We start from the raw sequence: 27,248 nt of genomic DNA on the forward strand, positions 1-27,248 counted from the left end.
TTAAGGTATTTGATGAAGTTTATTTCTTACAACGTTCATAAGGGCTGGTGAAACTTAAACAGCTATACAAGTGATCAGGCTCTTCTGTGTCCAGGTATCTTTCTACAATGCTGAATATAAACTGCGCTCCCAAAACCACAATCCCTTCCACAATCCCTTCCACAGAATTAAAATACAACTGCCAAACACGTAACCTAAAGGCAACATTATAATGTAGCTATCCAAGTATATTCTTCATTGGAGGACAAAGACCAAGTCCTCTCGCACCCATACTAATCATCTTTATACATCTTGTTCATGAAGGAAGCCAAGTTAGTGTCATTAACAGTCCGTGGTGTGCCTGTAGCCCCATATCCATCCATTCACAGGAAGTCCAGCTCTGGGCTGAGGCTGGAAGAGCTGAGGTGAAAGACCAGAGCTGCTGCCACCTCCGGGTCCAGATCAACACATAAGGCCTCCAGCTAGGAACAGTAGAGAGAAAGGGTCACAAGTAGGGTATTGTGTAGTTCAAAAGGAAGTACCAGGGTATATCATTATTTTGGGTTTTGACAGCCATTGGTAAAAAACAGTCTGATGCGAGGTAAAGCCCAGAAAGAAATCAGACTGTAGTTGTGTGATGTTTGTGAAAATCAAATAAATGTATCATATCCATCTGATTTCAACCCAGTACTACACAACCCAGTCCTACTCTATGGAATACAGACTGAGATCAGCCTTACTCTGGGTGGTCAGTGCACAAATGTGTTACCTGGTTCAGCTGATGTTGAGACAGTGAGGTTGGGGATGTCAGAGATATAGTCTTCAGAAGCACCTGCTGGGCTCTAGTCAGAATATATGAGGGGTCCATCTGCGAGACCAAAACCGGGATTCAGAAAAACGCCACTGTGTGATGAATAAACATGATTATCTTTGCTTTTTCTGCATATCAAAATAAGCTCACCTGGTCAGTCAGATGCTCGGTCACAGGGCAGGGAGTCTGGCCGTCCATAAAGAGCTTGATAAGGGAGGAGTAGCAGTGCACAGCAGTGTGGAGGAACCCTGGGGCCTTCAATGTTTTCTCCAATACCTCAAAGTTAAGATGGGGGACCAGGCTGGCAGGGAAACACAATACACATACAGAACTCACATATAAACAAGAAAATGGATGACAACACTGACAGTTTGACCAAGTAAATATACCTGTAAAAGGCTAAAGGCATCAGTCTTGTGTATTCATCTGATGTTACCATGGCCACAGGCTGGTATAGCCCTTTTTCTTGAATAGGAAAAACAAAATATTATAAAATACCAAATATAACATCACAGAAACACAAAATAGGACATATTCAAAGCCAGAGGCTACTGTAAATAAGCAAGTTATATACTGTACCAGAGCAAGGTGACTTGAATAGTAGCAGCCAGTCAGCAGAGTCCACAAGGACAGTCAGGATATCGTTACAGAGTTCCTGAGCTCTCTGTAGGCCCTTCACCCTCTATGTAGCATGTCACACAAAAGTCATATGAAATGTTGTAATTGTGATGTTTTGTTAGCAGAAAAGTTGTTTTAGTCTGTTGAATACGTTACTGTTACACTGTTGAGTATGTAGGGCTAGGACAGCGTTTCTCAAACTAGGGGTCGCCTGATTTGAAAATGGGATCGCAAGAGAAACTCTGAAATTATTATTTTTTTTAAACACGTTTGGTTCATAGAACCGGGGTTACGTCACTCCAGAAGCAGCTAGATGCAGTTGTAATAAACAGAGCGGTTTCTGTTTTCTTCCTACAAATGTGGCTCTATCTTTTCAACAGTTTAAGCTACAACATACGGCCCTATCACTGAAAGATAAGACTCCCAGGAACTTGTAGCCACGCAGGACTCAGAACAGACTGGAGAGGAAACAGAACATCAATGATGATGTTCTTTTCTACACAGAAGTTCATAAAAAATTATTGCCTGATGATCTTCTGAACTTGCCAATACCTTTGATGCATTTCTGTCACTTCAAACCATACTTCCTTCAGATTAAAATACTGTCAAAAGTACGGTCTGACTGATTTGTAATAGACTGTCATAGCCCTAATTAAAAAAGTAAACATTGGCAGTTGACAACAAAACATTTTTAAATGGTGGGAGCAACAACAAAAACAATTAATTAAAAAATGGTGTCGCGGGCAAAAAACGTTTGGGAACCACTGGGCTAGGAGTTCCCATGTGCCCTAGCCAGGAACACTCCTGGCCTTAAGGTGTAGGAATGATGTACCCCAATGGTTTAACAAGCTTCCTTCTAACGTCAGGACAGCCTTGTCCCTTCCCATCTTCCGAAAACCCACCTCTTCAGTATCTTGACTAAATCCCACAGCGACCCCCCCCCCCCTCCCACAAAAAAAATTGTACTTGTCTTTTCCTACTAGCACTGACTTGGCTAATAAATACTTTTAGGAAAAATGTACTTACTATGACTGTGATATGTAGTTGAATGTACTAACTGTAAGTCGCTCTGGATAAGAGCGTCTGCTAAATGTAAATGTACCTGGGGCGTGAGAAAAGTTGTGAGGAGGTCAGTCACAGAGAGGAACAGCAGAAACACCAGCAGCTGGGGACAAATGGCAGCACAAATTATTTGAGGTTACATGGCAGTTTCCCTGGTGTCTACTAACTAATGACAAAATGGAGTCTAGTGACAATGATCACGTCTCTAATAGAAAACTGCTAAGTTGGTTCCCTAATCATCTGAGTGTCTCTACTCCTGAATCACGAACAAGAAACTGTGTGTGTGAGGCCAAAGGTTAGTTCTGAGCATGCGAGTGTCAGTGTCTTACTAATGTGTCACAACTGCCAATACATTCCAATAATATATTCCAAGAAACCTATATATCCCAAGAAATCTATGTAAATGGGGATTTTTTTTCTGTGCACTTTGACCTCCTTTATGTGGTGTGAAATATATTTTCTCAATTGGCGGTGTTGTGTCCACTCCATCAAAGCTTACAAACATGGCTAGTGAACCTTTTGAACAAACATCTAGGTTAAGTTTGAAACACTTGGTGATAGGGAAGAGAAGTGTACTTACCTGACTGTGCTGCTCTGTCAGCTGTCCCAACATCTCCAGGCTTGTCCTGATGCCCTTGCCACTCGCCTGGCCTTCCCATACACAGTGCAGACAAGCTGCCAGGAGCAGGGGCGGGGCAGAGGGGACAGGGCATGACACTCCATCCTTTGAACTGCCAAGGAGACAGAACAAAAAACATAATCATTGAGCAAAAAAATTACAGAAATGAAAGTCAACATATTTAGTTTGTAAAGGAGTATTATCAGTAAATGCTGTCTATATACACAGGCATATATGCATTATCCTGTTTTACCTGCAGACCCACAAGTGACAATCAGCCAGGACCTGCAGCTGCTGAGGCAGGGGCTGTCCGTCAGTGAGGCGATGCCAGAGACACACCAATACAGGGGAGAGACGGCCCCACCAGTGCTGCCCAACACACACAAATTACACTGAGTCAGCATCATACATTAAAACTCTCAGATAAACAAATCAGACGTGATCCTGGAAGTATAATGTACGGTACCCCGGCAGAGACGAGGAGCAGTGGACATTGAAGACTGATCAGGGACATGGCCTTATTCACTTCTCCTGATGCACAGTCACAGCTCACACTGGCCATGACCACAGCCTATGAGAAATTATTTCATATGATAAATATCACAATATGTTGTTAACACTGTCTACCCAGGTCTAGAGCAGTACAGTTAATAATCTGTGAGTGGAACTTACTCTTAAGAAGTGTGCTGTGAGGTGGTAGGGCAGCAGTCCAGCTGGGGAACAGCCCTTCCTCTGATACACAAAGAGATATTGTATAACGATAATGATCAAATCTGGGAAAACGCATCTATAGTAGGTGGTTTGGTCAAGATGAGAAGTGAACTACAGATTGATTCACACAGACTGTAGCTACAATACATTAGCTTGAATGAATGATTCATTAGTCTAACCTCCCTCTCAACCCCCATTGTGGCATACCTGATACTGGTTGATATGTTCCATGAGGGTCTCACAGTCCAGAGTCCTCTTCCCTCCGCCAGTCTTCACTGTAACCAACATGACTGCAGGGAGTGCCAGTATCACCCTATGATACACAAACACACGTTTTGTTAAAGTTAATATACACACACGTTCACACTGTAGTACAGTGGATATCTATGGCGTAGAGCAGACCTCAGACCCACCTAGGGTTGCATATTTTTGCTAGCCCAGCACTAACAAACCTAAATCAACTAATCAAGGGTTAAATCAGTTCAGTGAGTTAAGTTAGAACAAAAATATGCAACCCTGGGGTGACCATGTTGGAATCACTGGTGAAGAGTAGGGCTGTTGGAATCACTGATGTAGAGTAGGGTTGTTGTGGTGACAGTAGTGGTGGCAAGACTCATGACTATTGTGCTCATTGTGATTGATCAATTTGAAGAGAGAAGTTCAACAACAGTTTGAAACTTAGTGGAAAACATGGTCGTTGTGTACGGTATGTTGTTTCAAAGCCTAACAACGAAATGGACAGCGCTTTCTTTAAGGTGATGATAAATTCTAAACACCATACGCATATTAGAGCTTATAAATACACATAGGCCTATACATGAACCCCGCACCCCAAAAAACTGAATTCAAATAATGATTGTGCCGTTATAAAATACATAGCCTACCCGCATAGTATGCATGGCAAAAAAACATAAAAAAAAATATTTAAGATGTCTTTGGTACATAATTGGTCTAGCCGGACAGCTGACAGAGTTAGTCTACAACCATAGTGAATTTGTATTTGACTTTCAATAGCCTAGCAATAGGGTATTTTTTATATTTTCAGAATTAATAGGCTGACACATTACCTTTAGCTACAGAAAATCTCACCACCGCACGTATCAATCTCCTCCCCTCTTTCCTTCATTCCTTTCTTCAGCGCACAGAGAGGAGCTGTCAACAGTTTATTGAAATATCCTGTCCCTATTTCCTTGTGAAAACATGTTACTATCAATGTTCCAAAACAGATATGAATTGGTTTCCCAAATTAAGCACTGGGTAGCTGGAAGGACGAGGTTGGAGAGCCCATGGCATACAGAGTTTGGGCGAAATATCGCAAGAGGCTCCATGCTCCTCAAACAGTGGTTGATGTGTGGAATGAAATCACCAGAGTAGCTTACCCGGCATGATTGAAAAACCAACCGTCGAGAAAGCGGCCTCTAATTGCTTTCCGAGTGCATACAGATTACATTTATTTTTTCCCATTCTAAATCTAAATAAATTTGACATATTAGTAAAGACGAGATTAAATTGAGAATAATCTGATGGGTGAAAATATGATCAGTTGGTGAGAGAACAGCATGTGCAGCCTGAGGAAAATAATATTCTTCTTATATTCATACTATAAAATCATAATATAAAATAATGGGACGGGATTTATAAGCATATCTTGTCTGCTAAGTGAACAAGCCTACAGCAGGACACATAGCCAGATAACATATAGTAGGCCAACTCATATTCTGTTCTTCTGAAATACATGTTCTTCTTGCCATGTTTCTTTTGCATGACAATTAACCGGCTGACAAAATGTCATGACCGCCAAAGCCTAGTATAGAGGATGTGTCTGTACATTACCTGTTCCATGTATGTAATGTTAGCTGAATGCTAAGCTCACTGCTGATACTCCGCAGGTCAGAGGTCACAGAGCATCTATGTGAAATCAGATCCAATAGGAAATGTCCCTTATCTTGAGTCCTTTGAGAGCGACTAGTGAGCTCCATCTCATAGACAATCTCCTATAAAGACATCATAGGACACACACACATGAAAATCAGTGCAAAACATATGCAGGAAATACAAAGCATTAACAGGAATCATGTACAGAAACAAACTAACATACCAATCAATCAAAAGGCCTGTGTACTGTACCTGAAGTCTGGAGAAAATGTCTGGGAGACAGGTGCCTGCCTCCGAGGGTCTGTGATCAGTGTTCTCCAGGGTCGGAGCACTAAGGACACAAAGAGAGGCAATAAAGACTAAACAACTCAACAATGTCTGTTATTCAAATAATCAGGATGATCTGAGGTGCAGGAGGCCATAAGCCAAATCATGCTGACCATACTGTCTTCTGGTCCATGACAGCGTTGAGAATGTGTGAGCAGGCTGTCCTTAAGTCTCCTGCACAGCCCCCCTTGTCCAGAGGAGATGGCAGGTATTGCTGCTGACACGCCCACTGTTGATACTCCTGTCTGATACACACGCAGGCTCTGTTACATACCAGTACGCAACATTATTGTTAATCGATCAATAATGACAAACCTCCAGGCATTGACAACTCTGGCCACTCCCATCTTTAATCTATGTCTAGAGGAAGGTGTTTGTCCTCAGGCTTGGATGAAAGCCAAAGTCATTCCGCTACCCAAGAAAAAAGCGGCCTTGACTGGTTCTAACAGCAGACCTTTCAGCTTGCTGCCAGCTCTTACCAAACTGTTGGAAAAAAATGATATTTGACCAAATACAATGCTAATTCTCTGTAAACAAATTGACAACAGACTTTCAGCATGCTTATAGGGAAGGGCACTCAACATGTACTGCAATGACACAAATGACTGATGATTGATTGAAAGAAATTGATATTAAGAAGATTGTAGAAGCGGTACTGTTAGATTTCAGTGCAGCCTTTGATGTTATTGACCATAACCGGTTGTTGAGAGAGCTATAACTTTTGTACCTCAGTCATATCGTAGATTCATATCTATCTAATAGAACTCCAAGGGTTTTCTTTAATGGAAGCTTCTCTAATGTCAAACATGTAGGGTGTGGTGTACCACAGGGAAGCTGACTAAGCTCTCTACTCTTGTCTATTTTAACCAATGACCAGCCACTGTCATTAAACAAAGCCTTTGTGTCCATGTATGCTGATGATTCAACCATATACACTGGGGGCAAAAAAGTATTTAGTCAGCCACCAATTGTGCAAGTTCTCCCACTTAAAAAAATGAGACAGACCTGTAATTTTCATCATAGGTACACTTCAACTATGACAGACAAAATGAGAAACAAATCCAGAAAATCACATTGTAAGATTTTTTATAAATTTATTTGCAAATTATGGTGGAAAATAAGTATTTGGTCACCTACAAACAAGCAAGATTTCTGGCTCTCACAGTCCTGTAACTTCTTCTTTAAGAGGCTCCTCTGTCCTCCACTCGTTACCTGTTTGAACTTGTTATCAGTATAAAAGACACCTGTCCACAACCTCAAACAGTCACACTTCAAACTCCACTATGGCCAAGACCAAAGAGCTGTCAAAGGACACCAGAAACAAAATTGTAGACCTGCACCAGGCTGGGAAGACTGAATCTGCAATAGGTAAGCAGCTTGATTTGAAGAAATCAACTGTGGGAGCAATTATTAGGAAATGGAAGACATACAAGACCACTGATAATCTCCCTCGATCTGGGGCTTCACGCAAGATCTCACCCCGTGGGGTCAAAATGATCACAAGAACGGTGAGCAAAAATCCCAGAACCACACAGGGGGACCTAGTGAATGACCTGCAGAGAGCTGGGACCAAAGTAACAAAGCCTACCATCAGCAAGGGCATTGAAGATGAAACGTGGCTGGGTCTTTCAGCATGACAATGATCCCAAACACACCGCCCGGGCAACGAAGGAGTGGCTTCGTAAGAAGCATTTCAAGGTCCTGGAGTGGCCTAGCCAGTCTCCAGATCTCAACCCCATAGAAATTCTTTGGAGGGAGTTGAAAGTCCGTGTTGCCCAGCAACAGCCCCAAAACATCACTGCTCTAGAGAAGATCTGCATGGAGAAATGGGCCAAAATACCAGCAACAGTGTGTGAAAACCTTGTGAAGACTTACAGAAAACGTTTGGCCTCTGTCATTGCCAACAAAGGGTATATAACAAAGTATTGAGATAAACTTTTGTTATTGACCAAATACTTATTTTCCACCATAATTTGCAAATAAATTCATTAAAAATCTTACAATGTGATTTTCTGGATTTTGTTTCTCATTTTGTCTGTCATAGTTGAAGTGTACCTTTGATGAGAATTACAGGCCTCTCTCATCTTTTTAAGTGGGAGAACTTGCACAATTGGTGGCTGACTAAATACTTTTTTGCCCCACTGTACGTGTCGGCAACCACAGTTAAGGAAGTCACTGAAACTCTTAAAAAGGAGCTGCAGGGCCTCCCGAGTGGCGCAGCAGTCTAAGGCACTACATCGCCGTGCTTGAGGCGTCACTACAGACCCGGGTTCAATCCCAGGCGGTGTCACAACTGGCCGTGACCGGGAGTCGCATAGGGCAGTGCACAATTGCCCAGTGCCGTCCGGGTAAGGGGAAGGTTTGGCCGGGGGATACTTCACTTGCCTCATCATGCTCTAGCGACTCCTGGTGGTGGGCTGGGAGCCTGCGGCCTGACTTCAGCCGTCAGTTGAACAGTGTTTCCTCCGACACATTGGTGCAGCTGGCTTCCGGGTTAAGCGGGCGGATGTTAAGAAGCGCGATTTTGCGGGTCATGTTTCGGAGGGTGCATGACTCGACCTTCATCTCTCCTGAGCCCGTTGGGGAGTCGCAGCGATGAGACAAGATTGTAATTGGATATTTGTGAGAAAAATGGGGTAAAATACAAAAATAAATAAAAGGAGTTGCAGTCGTTTTGGAATGGGTGGCCAGTAATAAAACTGGTATTTGGTACAAATCATTCCCTAAGCTCTAGACCTCAGCTGAATATGGTAATGAATGGTGTGGCTGTTGAACAAGTTGAGGAGACTAAATTACTTGGCGTTACCTTGGATTGAAGTGTAGGCAAGAGATAAAGAAATATTCCGTTATTGTTGACAAAGCTGGAACATGGAATCTGTCTGATATACAAAAGCTTGGGGAAAAATACAGAATGTCTAACTCATAAACAAAGACACGATGGACACAAAGTAATAAAACTAGATGAGAAATTATTTCTTCATAATCATGATAGGACATTGCAGAGAGACAGTGAGTGAGGGCTCTGGTGAACTGAAAAGCCTTAAAGGCAAAATTCAACAATTACAGGAGGCAAGGGTGGCAGACTTTGCCCCGACCTGTGGGCCCTTTGTTCCCTCAATCTACCCTCATGCTGAGTTGCGCAAGATTATCAGGTTTCAAGCATCTGATCAGCACTGCCTGGCTTTGAGTCAACAGATTCTGACAGCGGTGACAAACGATGTCTTATGCCAACCAGAACACAGGCTGTTAAAGGGAGTAAAGAAACCCCAAGTGACAGTAATCACATGAATCAGCATCTCCAAAACAGTTGGATGAGTTGTCAAAGACTTTGAAGCATCCACGAGATGTGGGTATGAAGACGCGGGACCATTTAAAGCGATAAGAAACTATACAATCTACATCCTTATGATGGGTTACAGTTATTAGCCTTTGTTTTGAACAACTGTGAACATGGCGTACTTGAAGAAATGGTAAAGGGAGCTGTGGGTAGTGAAGAGCAAGATGTGGCCGATGGATGGAGAGCAATACATGTTTTCCTTAAGGGTCTGACCAATTCTACCACCAATTGGGGAGAGATAACCAAATGTGTTCAAAAACAGAAAAAGTTGTTTGTTGAATTTGAAGAAAAGTTCAGAGCAGAGGAGGTTAGACATTGGGATACCCATCATGAAAGATGGCGATGCACTCACCTCCTCCAAAAATGGGGCAATCACACATTAGTTGATGCAATCCATACACAATGATTAGCGCAACACTTTTGTTTCCACAACTACTGACTGGGAGAGACAAAACTACGGCGACATCGTCGACATGCTGTCTCGAATGGATAGACATCAATCAACATAATAAACCTGCTGTTATCTGAGTTGTGCAGGTTCCAAGTGAAACCAACAACATTACTCATTCAGCAGAAGAGAAACCTGTAGGCTACTATTCGAAAAAACAGGATGATGAGGCATTGGGATGGGGTCCCTGTCACAGAGTTATGCAGGCTACTTACGTCGCTGTGTCGATGGTGGCATCGCTTGTTCTCAACCAACATCTTACCATCAAGTGTCCACATGCTGTTCATACTCTTGACAATGAATCGAGCTGCACAGGTCGCAGCGGCTCGTTGGAACAAGTGGTCCACTGTGTTGGAGGCTCCTAACATCATCATACAACGTGGCACACCATGTAATCCAGATACTACATTACTTGAACACGACTGCTGTGAGTTGGTTTTTGATCAGATCTCTGATGGGTTTACTAAAAGTCATCCATTGGAAAGCCCTGAGTACATCTTATACACAGACGGTTCAAGCATTGTGGAAGGGGGTGTGAGGAAGGCAGGCTGGGCAGTTACTACAATGGACAATGTGATAGTGACAGACTCGTTACCTGCAGGAACATCAGCACAGGTGGCGGAATTGGTGGCTTTGACAGAAGCATGTAAACAGGCTGAAGGAAAAACAGCTAATATCTACACAGACTCAAGGTATGCTTTCGGCCTTACCCATGATTTTGGAAAAATATAGAAAAACAGAGGATTCATGACATCACTGGGAGCTCCTGTGAAAAATGGACCAGAAGTGATGGCTCTACTGAATGCTCTCCAGTTACCTGGACAAGTTCAATCTTGAAATTGAAATCACATGGAAAAAATCTGCACAGACGAGAGTAAAGGTTATGACCAGGCTGACAGAGCTGCCAAGGCTGCTACCAAGAGAACACCTCTGTCACCTAAACTGATTAGGAAATACACCGTGGATACATTGTAACACATTAGAGACATGCAAAGCAGAGCTCCAAAAGAAGAAGTGTGGGAATGGATGGCTGCAGGGTGCAAACTCAATCAAGAAGGTGTGTGGAAATACAGCCTGAGATGTGTAGCGCCAAATGCACTCTTACCCTACGTGGTGACACAGATCCACTCTTTGGGACACATTGGTGTGGACAAGATAGTTTATCGTTTTGTGGGCAAATGGTGGAATCCTGAAGCAGAAAGAGGCTGAGGCTGTCATGGCGAATTGCAACATTTGTATGGAAAACACCACCAAGGGATGAGTGAAAGTACATACACTACGAGCACCTCCCCAATCAGGACCCTTCAGACATCTACAGCTTGAATACATCACGCTGCCCAAATGTAAAGGAAAGGAAGATGTTCTGGTCGTTGTTGATTGTTTCTCATGATGGGTTGAAGCCTACCCTACTAAGAAAGGATGGGTGATGGTAAAAATAAAAATTTACAGACACATCAGGGCCAAAATGTAAAGGTCCTTGTCAAGTTTTGCTCATAACAAGGTCAGCAGGGAAAATCACAATGGATACATGTCACTCACTGCAAGCTTGTCCATTTTGATGACAAAGCAGAGCCTGGAGAATAAAGAGCTGATTGATTAGCAGTCGGGGCAAATCTCGGGTGAAGAAGCATAGTAAGATGATCAGAACCTGACAAGCTTCCATGTTGTACACCGCAGTTGTCATTAGAGGTCGACTGATTAGGGGTCATTTATTAGTATCGATTTCAAGTTTTCATAACAATCGGTAATCTGCCTTTTTGGACGGCGATTACATTACAATCCATGAGGAAACTGCGTGGCAGGCTGACCACCTGCGTCAAAAGGACATTGTTGTTGCAAGGAGCCACGGTAAGTTTCTAGCTACCATTAAACTTATCTTTAAAAAAAAAAAAATTCCATCTTCACATAATCACTAGTTAACTAAACATGGTTAATGATATTACTAGGTTAACTAGCTTGTCCTGCATTGCTAGTAATCAATGCGGTGCCTGTTAATTTATCATCGAATCACAGCCTACTTCAACTTCGCCAAACGGGTGACGATTTAACAAAAGCGCATTTGCGAAAAACGCACAACCATTGCAATAATGTAACTAACCATGAACATCAATGCCTTAATTAAAATTAATACACAAGTATATATTTGTTTAAACCTGCAAATGTAGTTAAAAGATTCATGTTAGCAGGCAATATTAACTAGGGAAATTGTGTCACTTCTCTTGCGTTCAGTGGCCACCTGGCTCATTGCAAACTGAACTAATTTGCCTGAATTTTACATAATTATGACATAACATTGACGGTTGTGCAATGCAACAGCAATATTTAGACTTAGGGTTGCCACCCATTCGATAAAATTTGGAACGGTTCCTTATTTCACTGATAGAATAAATATTTAGTTTTCAAAATGATAGTTTCCGGATTTGACCATATTAATGACCAAAGGCTCGTATTTCTGTGTTTATTATATTATAATTAAGTCTATGACTTCATATTTGATGGAGCAGTCTGAGCGGTGGTAGGCAGCAGCAAGCTCGTAAGCATTCATTCAAACAGCACTTTACTGCATTTGCCAGCAGCTCTTAGCAATGCTTAGCACAGCACTGTTTATGACATCATGCCTATCAACTCCTGAGATTAGGCTGGCAATACTAAAGTGCCTATGAGAACATCCAATAGTCAAAGGTATATGAAATACAAATGGTATAGAGAAATTGTCGACACGTCATAATTCCTATAATAACTACAACCTAAAACTTCTTAACTGGGAATATTGAACCTCCGGCTTTCATATGTTCTCATGTTCTGAGCAAGGAACTTGAACGTTAGCTTTTACATGGCACATATTGCACTTTAACTTTCTTCTCCTACACTGTGTTTTTGAATTATTTAAAACAAATTGAACATGTTACATTATTTATTTGAGACTAAATAGATTTTATTTATGTATTATATTAAGTTAAAATAAGTGTTCATTGTTCATTCAGTATTGTTGTAAATGTCATTATTACAAATTTATATATATTCCCCCCAAAAAAGGGGTCCTTTTTTTGGTCCTTCAATAAATCGGTATCGGCGCTGAAAAATCATAAATTGGTCGACCTCTAGTTGTCATATTATGGATATCTAGGTGAAATATCCAGCCTTTTCCTAAAAACTAAAATATATATATTAAAAAAAATAATAATAATAGGGACATGCTTACTTAGGGAAATCTATGTGAAATATAATTCTTGAAACCAGGACATGTTAATTTCACTTTTTGTTTCCTTCATTACAGGTTATGATGAATCTATCGTCTGAAGTTGCAGCAATATTCCTTGACCCAAGGCCTGTACCTGAAACGATACAAGATCACCGGTGAAGTGTTCATTAAAGAAGTCCTTATCAACCAGTGGAACCAGACAGGTCGAAAAGCATTAAACATTTATGGCAATTTAGCTAGCTAGCTTGCACTTGCTAGCTAATTTGTCCTATTTAGCTAGCTTGCTGTTGCTAGCTAGCTAATTTGTCCTATTTAGCTAGCTTGCTGTTGCTAGCTAATTTGTTCTGGGATATAAACAGAGTTGTTATTTTACCTGAAATACACAAGGTCCTCCATACCACCAATTAATCCACACATAAAACATTCAACCGAATCGTTTCTAGTCATCTCTCCTCCTTCCAGGCCTTTTCTTCTCTTGACTTTATATTGCGATTGGCAACTTTCATAAATTAGGTGCATTACCTCCACCGACCTTTTTCGGCTTTGTCACCCACGTGGGTATAACCAATGACGAGATGGCACGTGGGTACCTGCTTCTATAAACCAATGAGGAGATGGGAGAGCCAGGACTTGCAGCGCGATCTGCGTCACAAATAGAACTGACTTCTATTTTAGTTCTTGGCAACGCAGACGCTCGTTGGCGCGCACGAGCAGTGGGGGTGCAATAATTGAATAATAAAGATTTTGACATTTATTTTGCAACGCGATCGGTGTAGTTAGCCTGTAATGCTCTTGTGGCTGAATGGAAGCATGTCCCAGCAGCAATGTTCCAACATACAGTGGAAAGCCTTCCCAGAAGAGCGGAGGCTGTTATAGCAGCAAAGGGAGGGACCAACTCCATATTAATGCCCATAATTTTGGAATGAGATGTTAGACAAGCAAATGTCCACATTCTTTTGGTCATGTACCAAACTTTTATATTAATGTGTGTATGTGCTGCATATTTAGGCATGTGCTTCACCTATCTGGGTCAGACAGGGCATCCTCACTCCTCTGAACTCTGAGTTCAGCTGCCAGCCACTCTGAAAATGAGAACTAGAAAAATATGAAAATTAGAACTTCTCCAAGAAAATGAGAAGCAGATATGTCAATGTGCTGAGATGGCTGGTGGAGCTTTACGCCAATGTATAGACAGTTATCCTCACCTGGTATCCTGGGAGTTTTACTAGGAGACGGAAGGTGGCGTTTTTCCATAGCGCCCAGGCTGACTTCCTCCAGGTCGTATTTGTGTCAGTAACACTCTTCCACAACCCACGATTCTCCTCCTCACCCTGTTTGTTTGCCCCCACATACTCAGATTCCCCACTCGCTTCAATGGGCAACCTCCTCATATCTGGCATTAGTCTGGGAATTAGGTAGAGCAGCTACAAATACCAAATACAAAAAACACACACACACTCAGGAATACGCAGGACAGTGATCAGTGCAGTCAAGCAGAGCGGTACAACTGCAGCCCTACTGTATGTGACATTCTGCTCAAACACCAGCCCCCTGCTGCTTGCATAAAGGGCATCTCAGAGTGTGGCTGAGTGATAAGAGAGAGCATAATTTCAGTGACACTGAAAGAATAACGTGCATACCTTTTTATAGAGGCCGCAGGGATTATACTGCTGCGGCTGATCACACAGTGACTCACTCCTGCAGAGACCATAGCAAACTGCAGCCACGCAGAACCTGGCAAACAAAAACAAAGCTGTCCACACAAATACATCTTAAGATAACACTGTCCTATTGAACTAAAGTTAACTGGGCCTTTTGGTTTATAATATACTGTATAAGTATTTTATGTAATCCTAGATGCTGAGGGTCCCTCTCCAGTCTCACCCACCTAACACAGAATAGCATGTTGGTTTGGGTGGTGCAGGGTAGAGCAGTGGTCAGTGCCTCTGGTACTGACACAGGGCCGGGCAGCAGGGGTGGGCACAGCTGCACCTTGGGGCACTGTGGCTGGGAGGTATGAAGGTGCACAACAAAGGCTGCCAGTCCAAGCACATGTGCAGCACTCAATGATACCCCCTATAGAGAAGGACAGAAGATGACTGTAGTTAGAAAAGGGGGGGTAAGAAAGAGGTAAAAAGGAGAGAGAGCGAGAGAAAGAAAGAGGCAGTAAAAATTAAATGGAGAGATGGATACCTGGTTGTGAAGCAGGTCCCACATGCGGTGCAGGAGGGCAGTGAGCAGCTGTCTGTGTCCCAGCAGGATATTGACAAACTGGGATGCCCAGGGGCTCTGTCTTGGGTCACAGGTCACATTAAACTCAAATGAGAGTAGTGCAGTTTTATGCTGACTTGTGTTACACTGGGAGGTTAAGAGCCCATTTACGCCTGATCCGAAAATGTGGTCGGAGGCTCCGTATGGAGGGTATGATGCAATTGCGGGAAATCCGGAGGTACGCAGAAGCCAAATTGAGCTCCGTACCGCATTGCCATGTGCCTCACACATTTTTTAACAATGAGGAGAGCTCCGTATAGTGCCGCATTGTCATGATTGGTTGACGGTAGGTGGGGGCAGGAGGTCCTGTATAAACACAAACTCACTTCCTTCACAACAGCTCTGCTCAACAGCTCTGCGCTGCTCTGTGAAGCGCAAGAAGTATGAATACCCTGACTTCTGCAGAGGCCGTACCACTGTAAATGCTGCACACCCAATGCAGACGTCAGATTGACCACATACACACCGCCTTTAACAAGCACATAATACACACGACAATCTGACTAATAACATTTGATTTGATAGACTTTAAAAACGATCTCACTCTTCCATACATCTTTCAGATTTTTACTAAGTGACATGATTAGTTCCTCACTTATTTGGTGGGCTTATTCTGGAGGCGTTCAAAAGGCTCTGGCAGAAGCTCCTCAGGATCATGTTCACCACCTGAACAAAGACAGGGTAGATAAGCAGACAGTGTGAGAGAGACAGAGAGCGTGGCCAGCACAAATATCCTGACAGACAGACAAATAGAGTAGGGAATGAAAAGGTGAGACAGAGCAGGGGGAAAACAGTAGAAGAAAGAGAGAAATACAGAAGTTCCTTGCATTCCTTCCTACTTTATTGTGCAGCTCAGAGAAAGTAGACTCATCTACATGAAGCTTGATGACTGTCTGGCTGACCAGTTCCTCAGCACGTTCAGGGAACACAATACTCAGAGTGTGAGAGATCCTGGCCAGCTGGGCTGACACCTCTGTAAAGCCAGAGAGAATGAGATAAGTTAGGTTTGCTTTGGTGTGTGTGTGTGTGTGTGTGTGTGTGTGTTGCAGTCTGCTCACCTCCGTCACTGCCCCCCTCTGTTAGCAGGGCTCTATGTTCCTGTAGTTGGACCTGTAGAACCTCCTGTGGGTTATCATCATCATTCACCACAGTGACTCCTTTACCTGATAACAATCAAGTAAAACACAGCTCTTCAATCATGGACAAAAGCACAGAAATATATGACTACAGTGGTGCTTAGGGTGGGATAAGCTAATATTAAATATATGATTATATTAAAATGCGTAGGGTGTTAAACATGGTATAATGTGATGGTACACACTGTCCTGTTGCCTCTGTCTCTCTCTCTGACATGACTCTATGTAGGAGGAGTGCTGGGCAGCTGGGATCTTTTCCACTCTAGTAGACAGCAGAAAACAAAACTGGAATCAATATACAAAAAACATCTGTATCAGTCTCAAAGATATGACAGAAAACTGTGTGGTGAGTGGTTGTATGGCTGAGTGTGAATGCCAGAAAATACTTTTTAAGAGAATCTATGAAATTCATCCTGGCGTCAGGCTTCACAGGAAGCTGAAATGGACAGAGACAAAGAATACAATATCTGGACAGACCCCGTAAACACACCATTCAGTCAAATCCATGCAATCTAAAGCAAGAGAGCATAACACTTACCACACGTGGGGTTAGGAGGGCAGGGAGGAAACGAGACAGGAAATAAGGCCTTCTGAAAATGCTGGAGTAGGAAAAAGTATGAGTGTTTTAAAACATAAAGACAGTGTAGGACAACAGGATAAGTAGGTCATGCAGTACACTGATCTCAATAGGTGATTTGTGAGAGTTATGTAGCATGCTGTAGTGTACCTGGCCTCCATGACAGTGGCAGATATCCTTCCTGTGCTCCCAAACAACGAGATTGCCTTCTCCACATCCTGACGTGCCTGACACTGGGGCTGAGAAGGCATATTGAACAGATACAAAGAGTGATACACACATTCATGAGCACATATAAAAAAACAATTGAAAAGGGACAGTACACAAATGCATAAACAACCAGCAGAAGGCACTCTAACCTGCACTGAGGCTCCTGCTCCAGAGATATCCTCATAAAGGCCCATCTCCTCAATTGAGACCTGCAGACAGAGACATGGCGACCCTGTTTATACAGCTGGAGGAGAGTAGATTAATGGGCTGCATGATGAGAGGGTTTGTGGTATGACAAATCAAACAGTACGAGTTAGTTACATTGTAATAACTGTATTATGTCTCAGTCTGTCTATGTACCATCAAATACTGGTTCAGCGAATCTAGGCCCTACCTTCAGGTCAGCCAGTCTGGTCTTGGTGAGGGATACATACTCCTGCAGTAGGGCCCGGTGTTTCACTGCCACGTAGGGTGGATGGAGGATGTGGACCTGAAAGACCAGACAATCCAGAGACATTAGCATTCAGAAACACTTAGATTTGGGCCCAGACCAGCAGTAAAATGTTAAAGTAGAGCCAAACAGTGTCTGTCACCTGACCTTCAGATACTGTGGGGGGTCAAAGGGCACCAGGTCCGACAGGAACTTTAGCAGGAACACCAAAGACTTCTTACTGTTTCCGTGGTAACTGCTAGCACCACCAAAAGACATCTAGGAAGACAGGAGAGAAGCCAACTTCATTGAAAAGAGCCAAAAATAAGGGGACCAATAAATAATATTCTAGTAGCCACTGACTAAGCTGAGGGGACTTGCCTTAAACCACTCGCTGTAGGAGGGGAAAACACCAGGCCCTTCAAGCGCACCCTGACGGGCCAGGAGGAAGGCAGTGATCATGTTCTCCAAGTCATACCCCTCAAACGCTGAGCTTAGGAGCCTGGACAGCAGCTCTGAGGTACAGAGAAAAATAATTATTTCCAACAACACTCCTATGACATTTAAGTGTGTGTGTGTGCTGCTACTTTACATTTATTCTGCACTGTTAAGGAAGAGCTGCAAGTAAGCATTTCAGTGTACCATTTACACCCACTGGGGATCCTGTGCACGTGATGAATAAACTTTTATTTTGATTTGTGCGTACCTTTTAGGCTAGGCTGGGTGTTTGGATTGTACACCAGCAGGGTGGAGAGACAGGAGAGCACATGCTGCCAGTTGACCTCATGCGTCTCCAATACTTGCTGCAGGTGAGAGAGAAGCTCCTCTACCTTGAATATCACTGCCAACTAAGACAAAGAGAAAGGGCTGGATGTTGTATTACACCACAGAGACAGTAAAGTCACATCTCTGCAAAAGAAAAAGTTTACACTTGTTATTCTATAGACCGGTTTTACAGGTCAATTACTAAATGGACTGGAGCCATGTTCCCTCTTAAATCTGAACTCAGCCCGAGTGACTTCCAAGAGGTTAGGAATCACCAAAAAGCAGAACCTGGTATCCTAGGTGACCTCCCTGAGACCAAGGGCAAATAGCTGTAAATTCTGTCATCGGTGGTGTTAAATGATATACACATCTATTATACGGCTCACTCTGTGACCCAAGTGGACCCGACAACCTTGATTCATGTTTTGACCAGGGGTTGCCTGGCTACCCAAACTCCCTTCTCTGGCCAAACGCTAAGCCACACCCACAGACATTAGTTTCTTCTCCGCAATGGATTCGAGTACCTCCTGACAATTTCTAGAACACAACCACATTCTAACTGTTCTCCCTGTTCCTAGAAACCGACGGGTTGGGCCAGAGTCAGAAAACACATTGACTTTGATACTTTTATTGGTTGGAATTGATCCAACCGCTCATTTTCACATCCCCACAAACAACTTCAATGACGGCAGTCTCAGACTGAAATACAGTGCCTTCAGAAAGTATTCACACCCCTTGACCTTTTCTACAGTTTGCTGTGTTACAAAGTGAGATTAAAATGGACTTAAAGTACATTTTTGTCAACGAGCTACACAAAATAGTCTGTCAAAGTGGAAGAAAAAAAATCTAACATTTGTAAAAAATATAAAAAAATAGAACTGTCAGAAACAGTCTGAGGGAAGCTCATCTGCGTGCTTGTCATCCTCACCAGGGTCTTCAGCTGACTGAAGTTTATTTTTGTTTCGTATATCTTGATTAGATAAAGTATTCTACCCCCTGAATCAATGTTCTAACATGTTAATCACATTTGGCAGCAACTACAGCTGAGTCTTTCTGAGTAAGTCTCTAAGAGCGTTCCACACGTGGATTGTGCAAAATTCTTCAAGCTCTGTCAAATTGGTTGTTGATCATTGCTAGATAACCATTTTCAGGTCTTGCCATAGATTTTCAAGCAGATAAGTCAGAACTGTAACTAGGCCACTCAGGAACAGTCAGTCCTATTGGTAAGCAACTCCAGTGTAGATTTGGCCTTGTGTTTTAGGTTATTGTCCTGCTTAAAAGGTGAATTAATCTCCCAGTGTATGCTGGAAAGCAGACTGAACCAGGTTTTCCTCTAGGATTTTGCCTGTGCTGAGATCCAATCCATTTTACCCTGAAAAATGCCCCAGTCCTTAACATGATGCAGCCACCACAATGCTTGAAAATTGGAGTCATACTCACTGTTGCATTGGATTTAACCCAAACACAACACTTTGTATTCAAGACAAAAAGTGAATTGCTATGCCACATTTTCTGCAGTATTACTTTAGTGCCTTAACAGGATGCATGTTTTAAAATTTTGATTCTGTACAGGCTTCCTTCTTTCCACTCTGTCAATTAGGTTAGTATTGTGGAGTAACTACAATATTGTTGATCCATCCTCAGTTCTCCTATCACAGTTATTAAACTCTAACTGTTTTAATGTCAACATTGGCCTCATGGTGAAATCTATGAGCGGTTTCCTTTCTCTCCAGCAACTGAGTTAGGAAGGACATCTGTATCTTTGTAGTGACTGAGTATATTGATACACCGTCCAAAGTATAATTAAATACTTCACCAAGCCCAAAGGGATATTCAATATCTGTTTGACTTTTTTTTACCCATCTACCAACAGGTGCCCTTCTTTGTGAGGCATTAGAAAACGTCTGGTCTTTGTGTTTGAATCTGTGCTCAAAATTCACTGATTGACCTTACAGAGAATTGTATGTGTGGGGTACAGAGAAGAGATAGTCATTCAAAAGTCATGTTAAACACTTATTGCACACAGAGTGAGGCCTTGCAACTTATTATGCACATTTTTACTCCTGAACTTATTTAGGCTTGCCCTAATAAAGAGGTTGATTATTCATTGACTCAAGACATTTCAGATGTTCATTTTTTATGAATTTGTAAAATGTCTAAAAACACAATTCCACTTTGACATTGGTTTTTGTGTGTAGGCCAGTTAAAAAAATATATTTATTTAATCAATTTTAAATTCAGGCTGTAACACAACACAATGTACAAAAGGCCAAGGGGTGTGAATACTTTAAGGCACTGTATGTAGCAAACAGACTGAATTCTTCCACTGCTCTGAGTCATCAGGCAAGGGGCCTGGAAAACTTGAAGAACGAACAGATAAGAAAGAGTATTTATGCCTGCCCTTGAGTAGGTTGGCAGATTACTATGAACCTCTCAGAGGAACGTGTCTGTCGCCCCATATGCATATGTCTGTCTAATAAACCTTTAAATATATAATTTGTTCGCCTTATCCTTGTATCCAGCATTCCCACACCTTGGGCAAATTCACAATTCCTGACAGTTAACACAAAGAAAAATGTACATGTTTCAAATGTCAATCTTAATAATACAATGAACACATCCTACCGTACTTTCACAAAAGATCACAATGTCCTGGAAAACACCATGTCATAAATCACACCCACTGGGATATTATCATTCCCGTTCTGATGTACATGTACATTCACACAAATAACTACATAAGAAAATACATATTTTGAGAAGCAGCTCACATTAACCAGACAGGTTAATCTATTTATAGATGTACAAAAGGTATCTACATGTTTCTTTAGAACAGAGTAGAGCAAAGCACAAGTCATTTACCTTACGAAACAAGGAGGTCAACAGTCTGCAGGTTTTAGCAAAGCCCCACTCTCTTTGCATGGCAATGGCATCAGATACTAGACAATACAGGTTGAGGAGAACACTCAGATGACAGGATGAGTTAAAACTTGACAACATAGGTGGCTGTTTTACAAGAGAAGCTATATTAAAGAGAGATGTCAATGATAAGTTCTGTGATCTTACCTTTGAGTCTCGGTCTGTAGGTGAGAGTGTGTGTGAGAGAGTGGGTGAAGAAACGGCGCAGTGCATCAGGTGATACAGACACACCACACAAGGAAGCATCAAACATCTGTACCCTTTTCAAACAGAAAGAGAGACATAAAAAGAGTGAATATGGATTATTAGGCCTGTTCTATAATTCCGTTTGTTTGGCAGTCTTTTCTCCTTTACCATAATTCAGCTGTTGTTTCACCAGACTGCAGGGTTTGTTTGCAATTCAAAGTATCCAGTACCCCTTAAAAAGAATGGACAAACATAATATCACAAAAGGTTAACAAAAGAATCTTAGCAGTTGGACAAGATAGAGCCTCTGTCTATTGAACGCAGCTTTGAGCTGCAATGAGAGGGATTGTATACTCACAGGAGAGCATGTCATCCAGCACTGAACGGCACACGTGGGACAGCCTCCTGCATGGTGCTGCTGTGGAGTCCTGGGTTTCCTCAAAAACAGCTCGCACCAACACAGATACCACAGCTGCAACACAATACACATTTGCACGTATAGAAAGAGCACATATGGACACAACACTGGTAGACTGAGGTGAGGTGATTGCCAGATAAGAATAGATGTGTATACATAGTACTGATTCAACGTGATGGATGAAACACTACTGTAAAGGCCTACTTGATAGAACTTGCTGAGGTACTCCATCTCCCTCCTCAGTAGCTGTCCTACCACACAGAGCCTTCAACTCAGACATCAACCATGACCTCACCCCATTCTCACTGCAATAAGAGCCCATGTGAAATAGATTAATAGCCTAGCAATGAATAGAGATTGTGTTTCTATCCCACATACCTCATTTCAATCTCGAAATACTTTTGAATCAACACACAGAATCTCATACACTGTATAACAGTGGGTAGCTATCAGCTAGAATGTCAGATACCTTTCCAACATGTACTCCAGAGAGAGGATATTCTGAGTGTGTAAGTGGTACACCACCTCCAGCATGGGCTGTTTCTACACAAGGAACAGGGAAGGAAATCACTAGGCAGGTTTTGATTGCTTTTGTCTTGTAAAACTGTGTCAATGTCACAAAAAAATAACATTGCGATATGTGTAATGGAAACGGTAGCTATAGGAGAAATGTTCTAAAGATAAATGTTGTCTGTTTGCCAGGGCTGGATTTCTCTTTTGTCTAACTTTATTCGTGACAAATGATGTAAAGTGTTTTTCATATAAATGATGATCAATATATATATTTTTTTCCTATTATAAATTACAATAACAAAACAAAAAACACATGACATCACTACACATTTTCTCTGACGAAACAAAATAAAATTTCAAAAATAAATAAAAATATTCGTATTATTCTGAAGGTACGCAGGAGACGTGACGTCATCACGTAACTATAAAGCTCGACTTCACATTAGTTATACATGCCTAATGCATGCTATAAGTTTTTTAAACCATTAAAAAAAAGTGTATTTTATTTGCAGGACAAGGATTGTCCTGACTTTCAAGAATGAATGAAATGGTTCGCTTTACTTTTCTGGATGCAAGTTTCCCCATGGCACGGACCATGGCGATACGTTGGCACATGAGAATTATTAGAATTTGGCAAATCAATTCTTGCATTCTATCCATGCTAGCTTTTGCAGAACATGAATCAGATAGGTGGGAGGGCATACAGGCTGTCACCAATTTATTAATGTGCAATTTGCCTAAATGGATATTGGAAACACTCCATTTTTATTCAACACTCCAGGGTCCTAGGTTTTTGCGGAAACTTTTGTTTTGTGACATTACGTCCAGATGTTTTTAAATCGACACAAGACAGATCAATGGAAACACACCGTAACAGGCAATTGTCGCATCTATTTTCTATGCAAACTTTCTAACTGTTGACAACAAAAATCACTGGACAAGTTGATGGGAAAAAACTGTCAGGCAACTGTCAGGTACACACAAACAGATATATGAAACAAAAAATCTACAATAGGCTCAAATTGCCAAAACCCAAAGGTATGGCATTGGCAGTATAAAGACAAGAGTCTGGTTTGTGTGCACACACTCACCTGATCCCTCCAGTACTCCTCCCAGAAGAGTTTAGAGCAGAAGGCTTCAAGAGAGAGAAGCTCACGGGTTGATTGGAAAAGCACGGAGAGCTGGACCTGGACAGAGGACAGTGAACATTCCTAAAGGAATAGGCTATGTAAAACATCTCAAACAATAGTCTTATAGGCAGGGGTGAAACTAGATGTAATTTCTTCCTGGTATGGGACCACCAAATTATTTTTATGGGCCTAGTAGTAAATACATATAATTTAACCGTAAAACCTTTTAATGTGGCATGAACACGACCAGGCATGTTTTCATCTGATTGTTAAACAAATCACTTCAAACAGCAGGCACGATTGTCCATTCTAAAATAAATCCAGCATCTACAACAGTGCACTGACCCCCATCATGTGAGCCAGGAAAACAATCCCCACACCAGTACACCACAAGCCTGTACCGTTGACACCAGGATGGATGGGGCCATGGATTCATGCTGCTTAGGCCGAATCTTGACTCTGCCATCAGCATGACGCAACAGGAACTGGGATTCGTTGGCACAGCCAATGTTTTTCCACTCCTCAATTGTCCAGCATTGGTGATTGCGTACCCACTGGAGATGCTGCTTCTTGCTTTTAGTTGATAGGAATGGAACCCAGTGTGGTCGTCTGCTGCAATAGCCCATTAGTGGCAAGGATCAACAAGTTGTGCTTTCTGAGATTCTGCACACCACTGTTATACTGCGGCATTATTTGTCTGTTTGTGTTCCGTCTGTCAGCGTGCATGATTCTTGCCATTCTTCATCGACCTCTCTCATCATCGAGCTGTTTTTCACCCACAGGTCTGCCGCTGACCGGATATTTTTTTGTTTGTCGCACCATTCTCTGTAAACCCAAGACACTGTCGTTCGCGAAAAGCCCATGACAGGGTGGTTGTTTCTGAGATACTGGATCCGCCGTGCCTGGCACCGACAATCATACCACGCTCAAAGTCGCTTAGGTCACTCCTTTAGCCCATTCTAACGTTCAATCGAATGCCTTGATGTCTGTCTGCCTGCTTGCTTTATATAGCAAGCCACAGCCACGTGACTGTCTGTAGGAGCGATCCTTTTTCGTGAACAGAGTGGTATACCTAATAAACTGTATGTCAAAGATGAAAAAAAAATATATATATATCATTATGAAAGCCAAAAAGTGTTTTTATCAAAATCTATCACTTTTGCACATGAAAACACAGAATCGTACTCGTTACTCCATGCGATTAACCTCCATCACTTTTGTTTCGAGCCGTCTTCGCCATGTCGGCCAGAACAAGCCACCCTGCTCGCACCCGGGAGGCAGGCTAGTTCCAAATTCAATGCAATCAACGCTTACCCAGTTCAGGGGGATTAATCGAATCCCTTCATTGATACATACACTTGTAACCTGAATTGATTGATGCGTCCACTGCTGTCTGTGCGCGTCTCGGCCCTGGCCAGTCATCTCTGCCTTGGTAAAATGTTAGTGTTCACATTGAACCACACCACATTTTGGAGCGTATACCACCTGTTTTCAACTCCATTCCAAAATGTTTCATGCAACTGACAAGCGATAATGATAAATTATGGTATAATAACCTACAGCTTTCCAGACATCTTTGTTTTAATTATTGTGATAGGGTTGTGTTTTACCAGAACACTGTACCTCCACTATTTATTTTGCTGGGACTCCATACTGGACAGGCTTACTTTCACCCCTACCTATAGGCCTAGATGTTGGATGATGAAAAATCATACTTGAAATAAGGCAACAGTAAACATGTCGTACCACACAAATGATGCAGCACCCACCCCCCTTGGGCCAATTGAGGTATCCTGTGACTAACAAATTTCAGTTAACTACTATAGCTTCCATCTTGGGCCAATCAGAGTCATTTTGTAAATGCCAAATCTCTATGGCAAGACGCATCATTAACCCAAGTTTCGTCAAAATTGAGCCAGTACTGTCTGAGATATCGCATGACTTTCGTACGGCGACAGATCCACAGACCCGTCCCCGATTAGATTTTTTTTTTTTTTTAACTAGGCAAGTCAGTTAAGAACAAAGTCTTATTTACAATGACGGCCAATTTAATTGTGGGGGACAACAAACATCGACAGATGCATATCCAGACATAATTCCCAGCACAAACCCTTTGAGTGGAGTTGAGCAGCACTTGCTCTCGGTCCCCTTTGATATGGCCGGTCAGGTCCAACAGTCTTTCTACCACCATCTTCACTGACAGGGCTGCCACCGGGACCCCCAGCTCCCCAGCCTTCCTCCTCAACTCACTCACTGAAAACACACATATCAATTTCTACATAATTATCTCACACACAGCATTCTAGTACATACTCCACTGACACATTGAGAGTATTTACCTTGATGGAGGAGATATCCTGAAAACTCACCCAGAAGTGAAACCCCAATTGTAGGTGAGGGACTTTCACTGGCTGCATTTTTCTGTCCCGAGTACTCCTTGAAAATTAAATTGCAAGGATTTGGACTCTAGAAGAAGGATAAAGTAAGTAACTTGTCTAAATCTGACAAGTCTAATTTAGGGCACAAAATGTTATTTATAGTGCCCCTTGCTACCACAGTCCACTGACTCCATCCCAGTCTAGACTTGAATCATTCACTCACCCCCACCTCCAGAAACAGATCTGAGAGATTCTGGTGTCTGTTCAGCAGCTGGACTGCTGCCTCCTGCAGATCCTGTGCATTCTCCTGCTTTGGCCTCTTCCCAACACGCCCTGCTGTGAGAGGATCAACACTGTGTTCTTTTATCATCATAGAATCTGTAAGTCAGGTAAAGTCTTTGACAATGAAGGATTGATTAGGGTTTTGAGTCAAGACATGGGTCAAGATCAAGTTGAGGCTACGGAATAACGTTAGATAAACTAGAGAATGGAAGAGATTAGAATAGAACAGGAGGAGAGAGGAAGACCTGGCAAGTAGATCGGCTAATTTAGTCCATTATTGAGGTGACGTTAATTAACGTTACTCCTTATAGTCCAATGACCTTACATGTTCTGTTTAATAAAGGCGAATTAGCTCTGAAACTTGCCAAAACAGCCAAATACTCAATCGATTCTCAATTGCGGTACGGTTCTAGAAACATAAATCCCTCTACTTTTATATCACATCAAAATAATTTCTCAAATGCAAAATGCACCTGGTTTTAACATTGCAGTCGACAGTATTTTTCAGTGACAATGATGACAAACACGTTTGTGGCGTCCGTCTTCCGTTTACACACAGGTGTTTGGAGACGCAGATAGTTAATTAGCACCGCTACTATCGTCAATAGGCGCTAAAGCAGTTCGCATCTACGAATGGGGTAGTATTTTGCTACTTGTGGTTGTGGTGCAAAGCTACCGCTAGCTAGCTAGCCAACTTACCGAGCAGACACGAGAGTGTCCTTTTCTGAGTGGGACACATACTTGACGCACCTAGCGACATGATTATGGCAATTAACGTTAGTATGCAACAAGAACAAGCATTTTCACCTCCTAGTAAAGTAAGTCAGCTAGCTAGCAAGTTATTGAGAATATTTTTTGATATGCTGGCTAACTAGCTAATCATTTTTTGACATGGTCGGATGTTGTTGTCGAGCTACTTCCATGTCCCGCGCGCTCTTTACTCTCATTGGTCTGAGTCTGGTTTTGCGCAGCCAATCCACGGACGGTATTCTGTTGACATACCAGGCCAATCAAAAACGTAGCTTTTTTATCATCTTAAATTAT

At 42.2% G+C, this 27,248-nt stretch overlaps 1 protein-coding gene across 1 annotated transcript; it reads right to left on the bottom strand.

The window, feature by feature from the left end:
* Positions 1-27,142, bottom strand: LOC129862581 (Fanconi anemia group A protein-like). The gene is made up of 42 exons (XM_055934371.1): positions 26,904-27,142; positions 26,146-26,258; positions 25,914-26,010; positions 25,655-25,797; positions 23,506-23,601; positions 22,371-22,444; positions 22,106-22,206; positions 21,842-21,955; positions 21,652-21,715; positions 21,445-21,557; positions 21,241-21,317; positions 18,320-18,461; positions 17,995-18,128; positions 17,782-17,892; positions 17,578-17,673; positions 17,333-17,392; positions 17,124-17,212; positions 16,935-16,995; positions 16,783-16,832; positions 16,582-16,658; positions 16,319-16,423; positions 16,100-16,233; positions 15,856-15,926; positions 15,183-15,282; positions 14,878-15,065; positions 14,630-14,723; positions 14,195-14,413; positions 14,011-14,084; positions 6,116-6,247; positions 5,928-6,006; positions 5,634-5,794; positions 4,008-4,113; positions 3,762-3,821; positions 3,556-3,660; positions 3,343-3,458; positions 3,051-3,201; positions 2,511-2,573; positions 1,370-1,472; positions 1,180-1,255; positions 941-1,091; positions 749-847; positions 1-461 (listed from the first exon to the last, which is right to left on the bottom strand). The coding sequence occupies exons 1-42, from the start codon at positions 26,962-26,964 to the stop codon at positions 363-365; spliced, it is 4,359 nt and encodes a 1,452-aa protein (XP_055790346.1). The 5' UTR covers positions 26,965-27,142; the 3' UTR covers positions 1-362.
* Positions 27,143-27,248: the final 106 nt, after the last annotated feature.

Source organism: Salvelinus fontinalis, chromosome 9 (genome assembly GCF_029448725.1).
Source record: "Salvelinus fontinalis isolate EN_2023a chromosome 9, ASM2944872v1, whole genome shotgun sequence".
Lineage (NCBI taxonomy): Eukaryota > Metazoa > Chordata > Actinopteri > Salmoniformes > Salmonidae > Salvelinus > Salvelinus fontinalis.

Excerpts from the sequence above, each read along its gene's own strand:
- LOC129862581 (XM_055934371.1), bottom strand. The coding sequence starts at position 26,964 with ATGTCGCTAGGTGCGTCAAGTATGTGTCCCACTCAGAAAAGGACACTC. Across the intron at positions 14,414-14,629 it reads CCTGCGGCCTCTATAAAAAG|CTGCTCTACCTAATTCCCAG; the intron begins GTATGCACGTTA and ends TGGTATTTGTAG. Across the intron at positions 14,085-14,194 it reads TAAAACTCCCAGGATACCAG|TTCTCATTTTCAGAGTGGCT; the intron begins GTGAGGATAACT and ends ATATTTTTCTAG.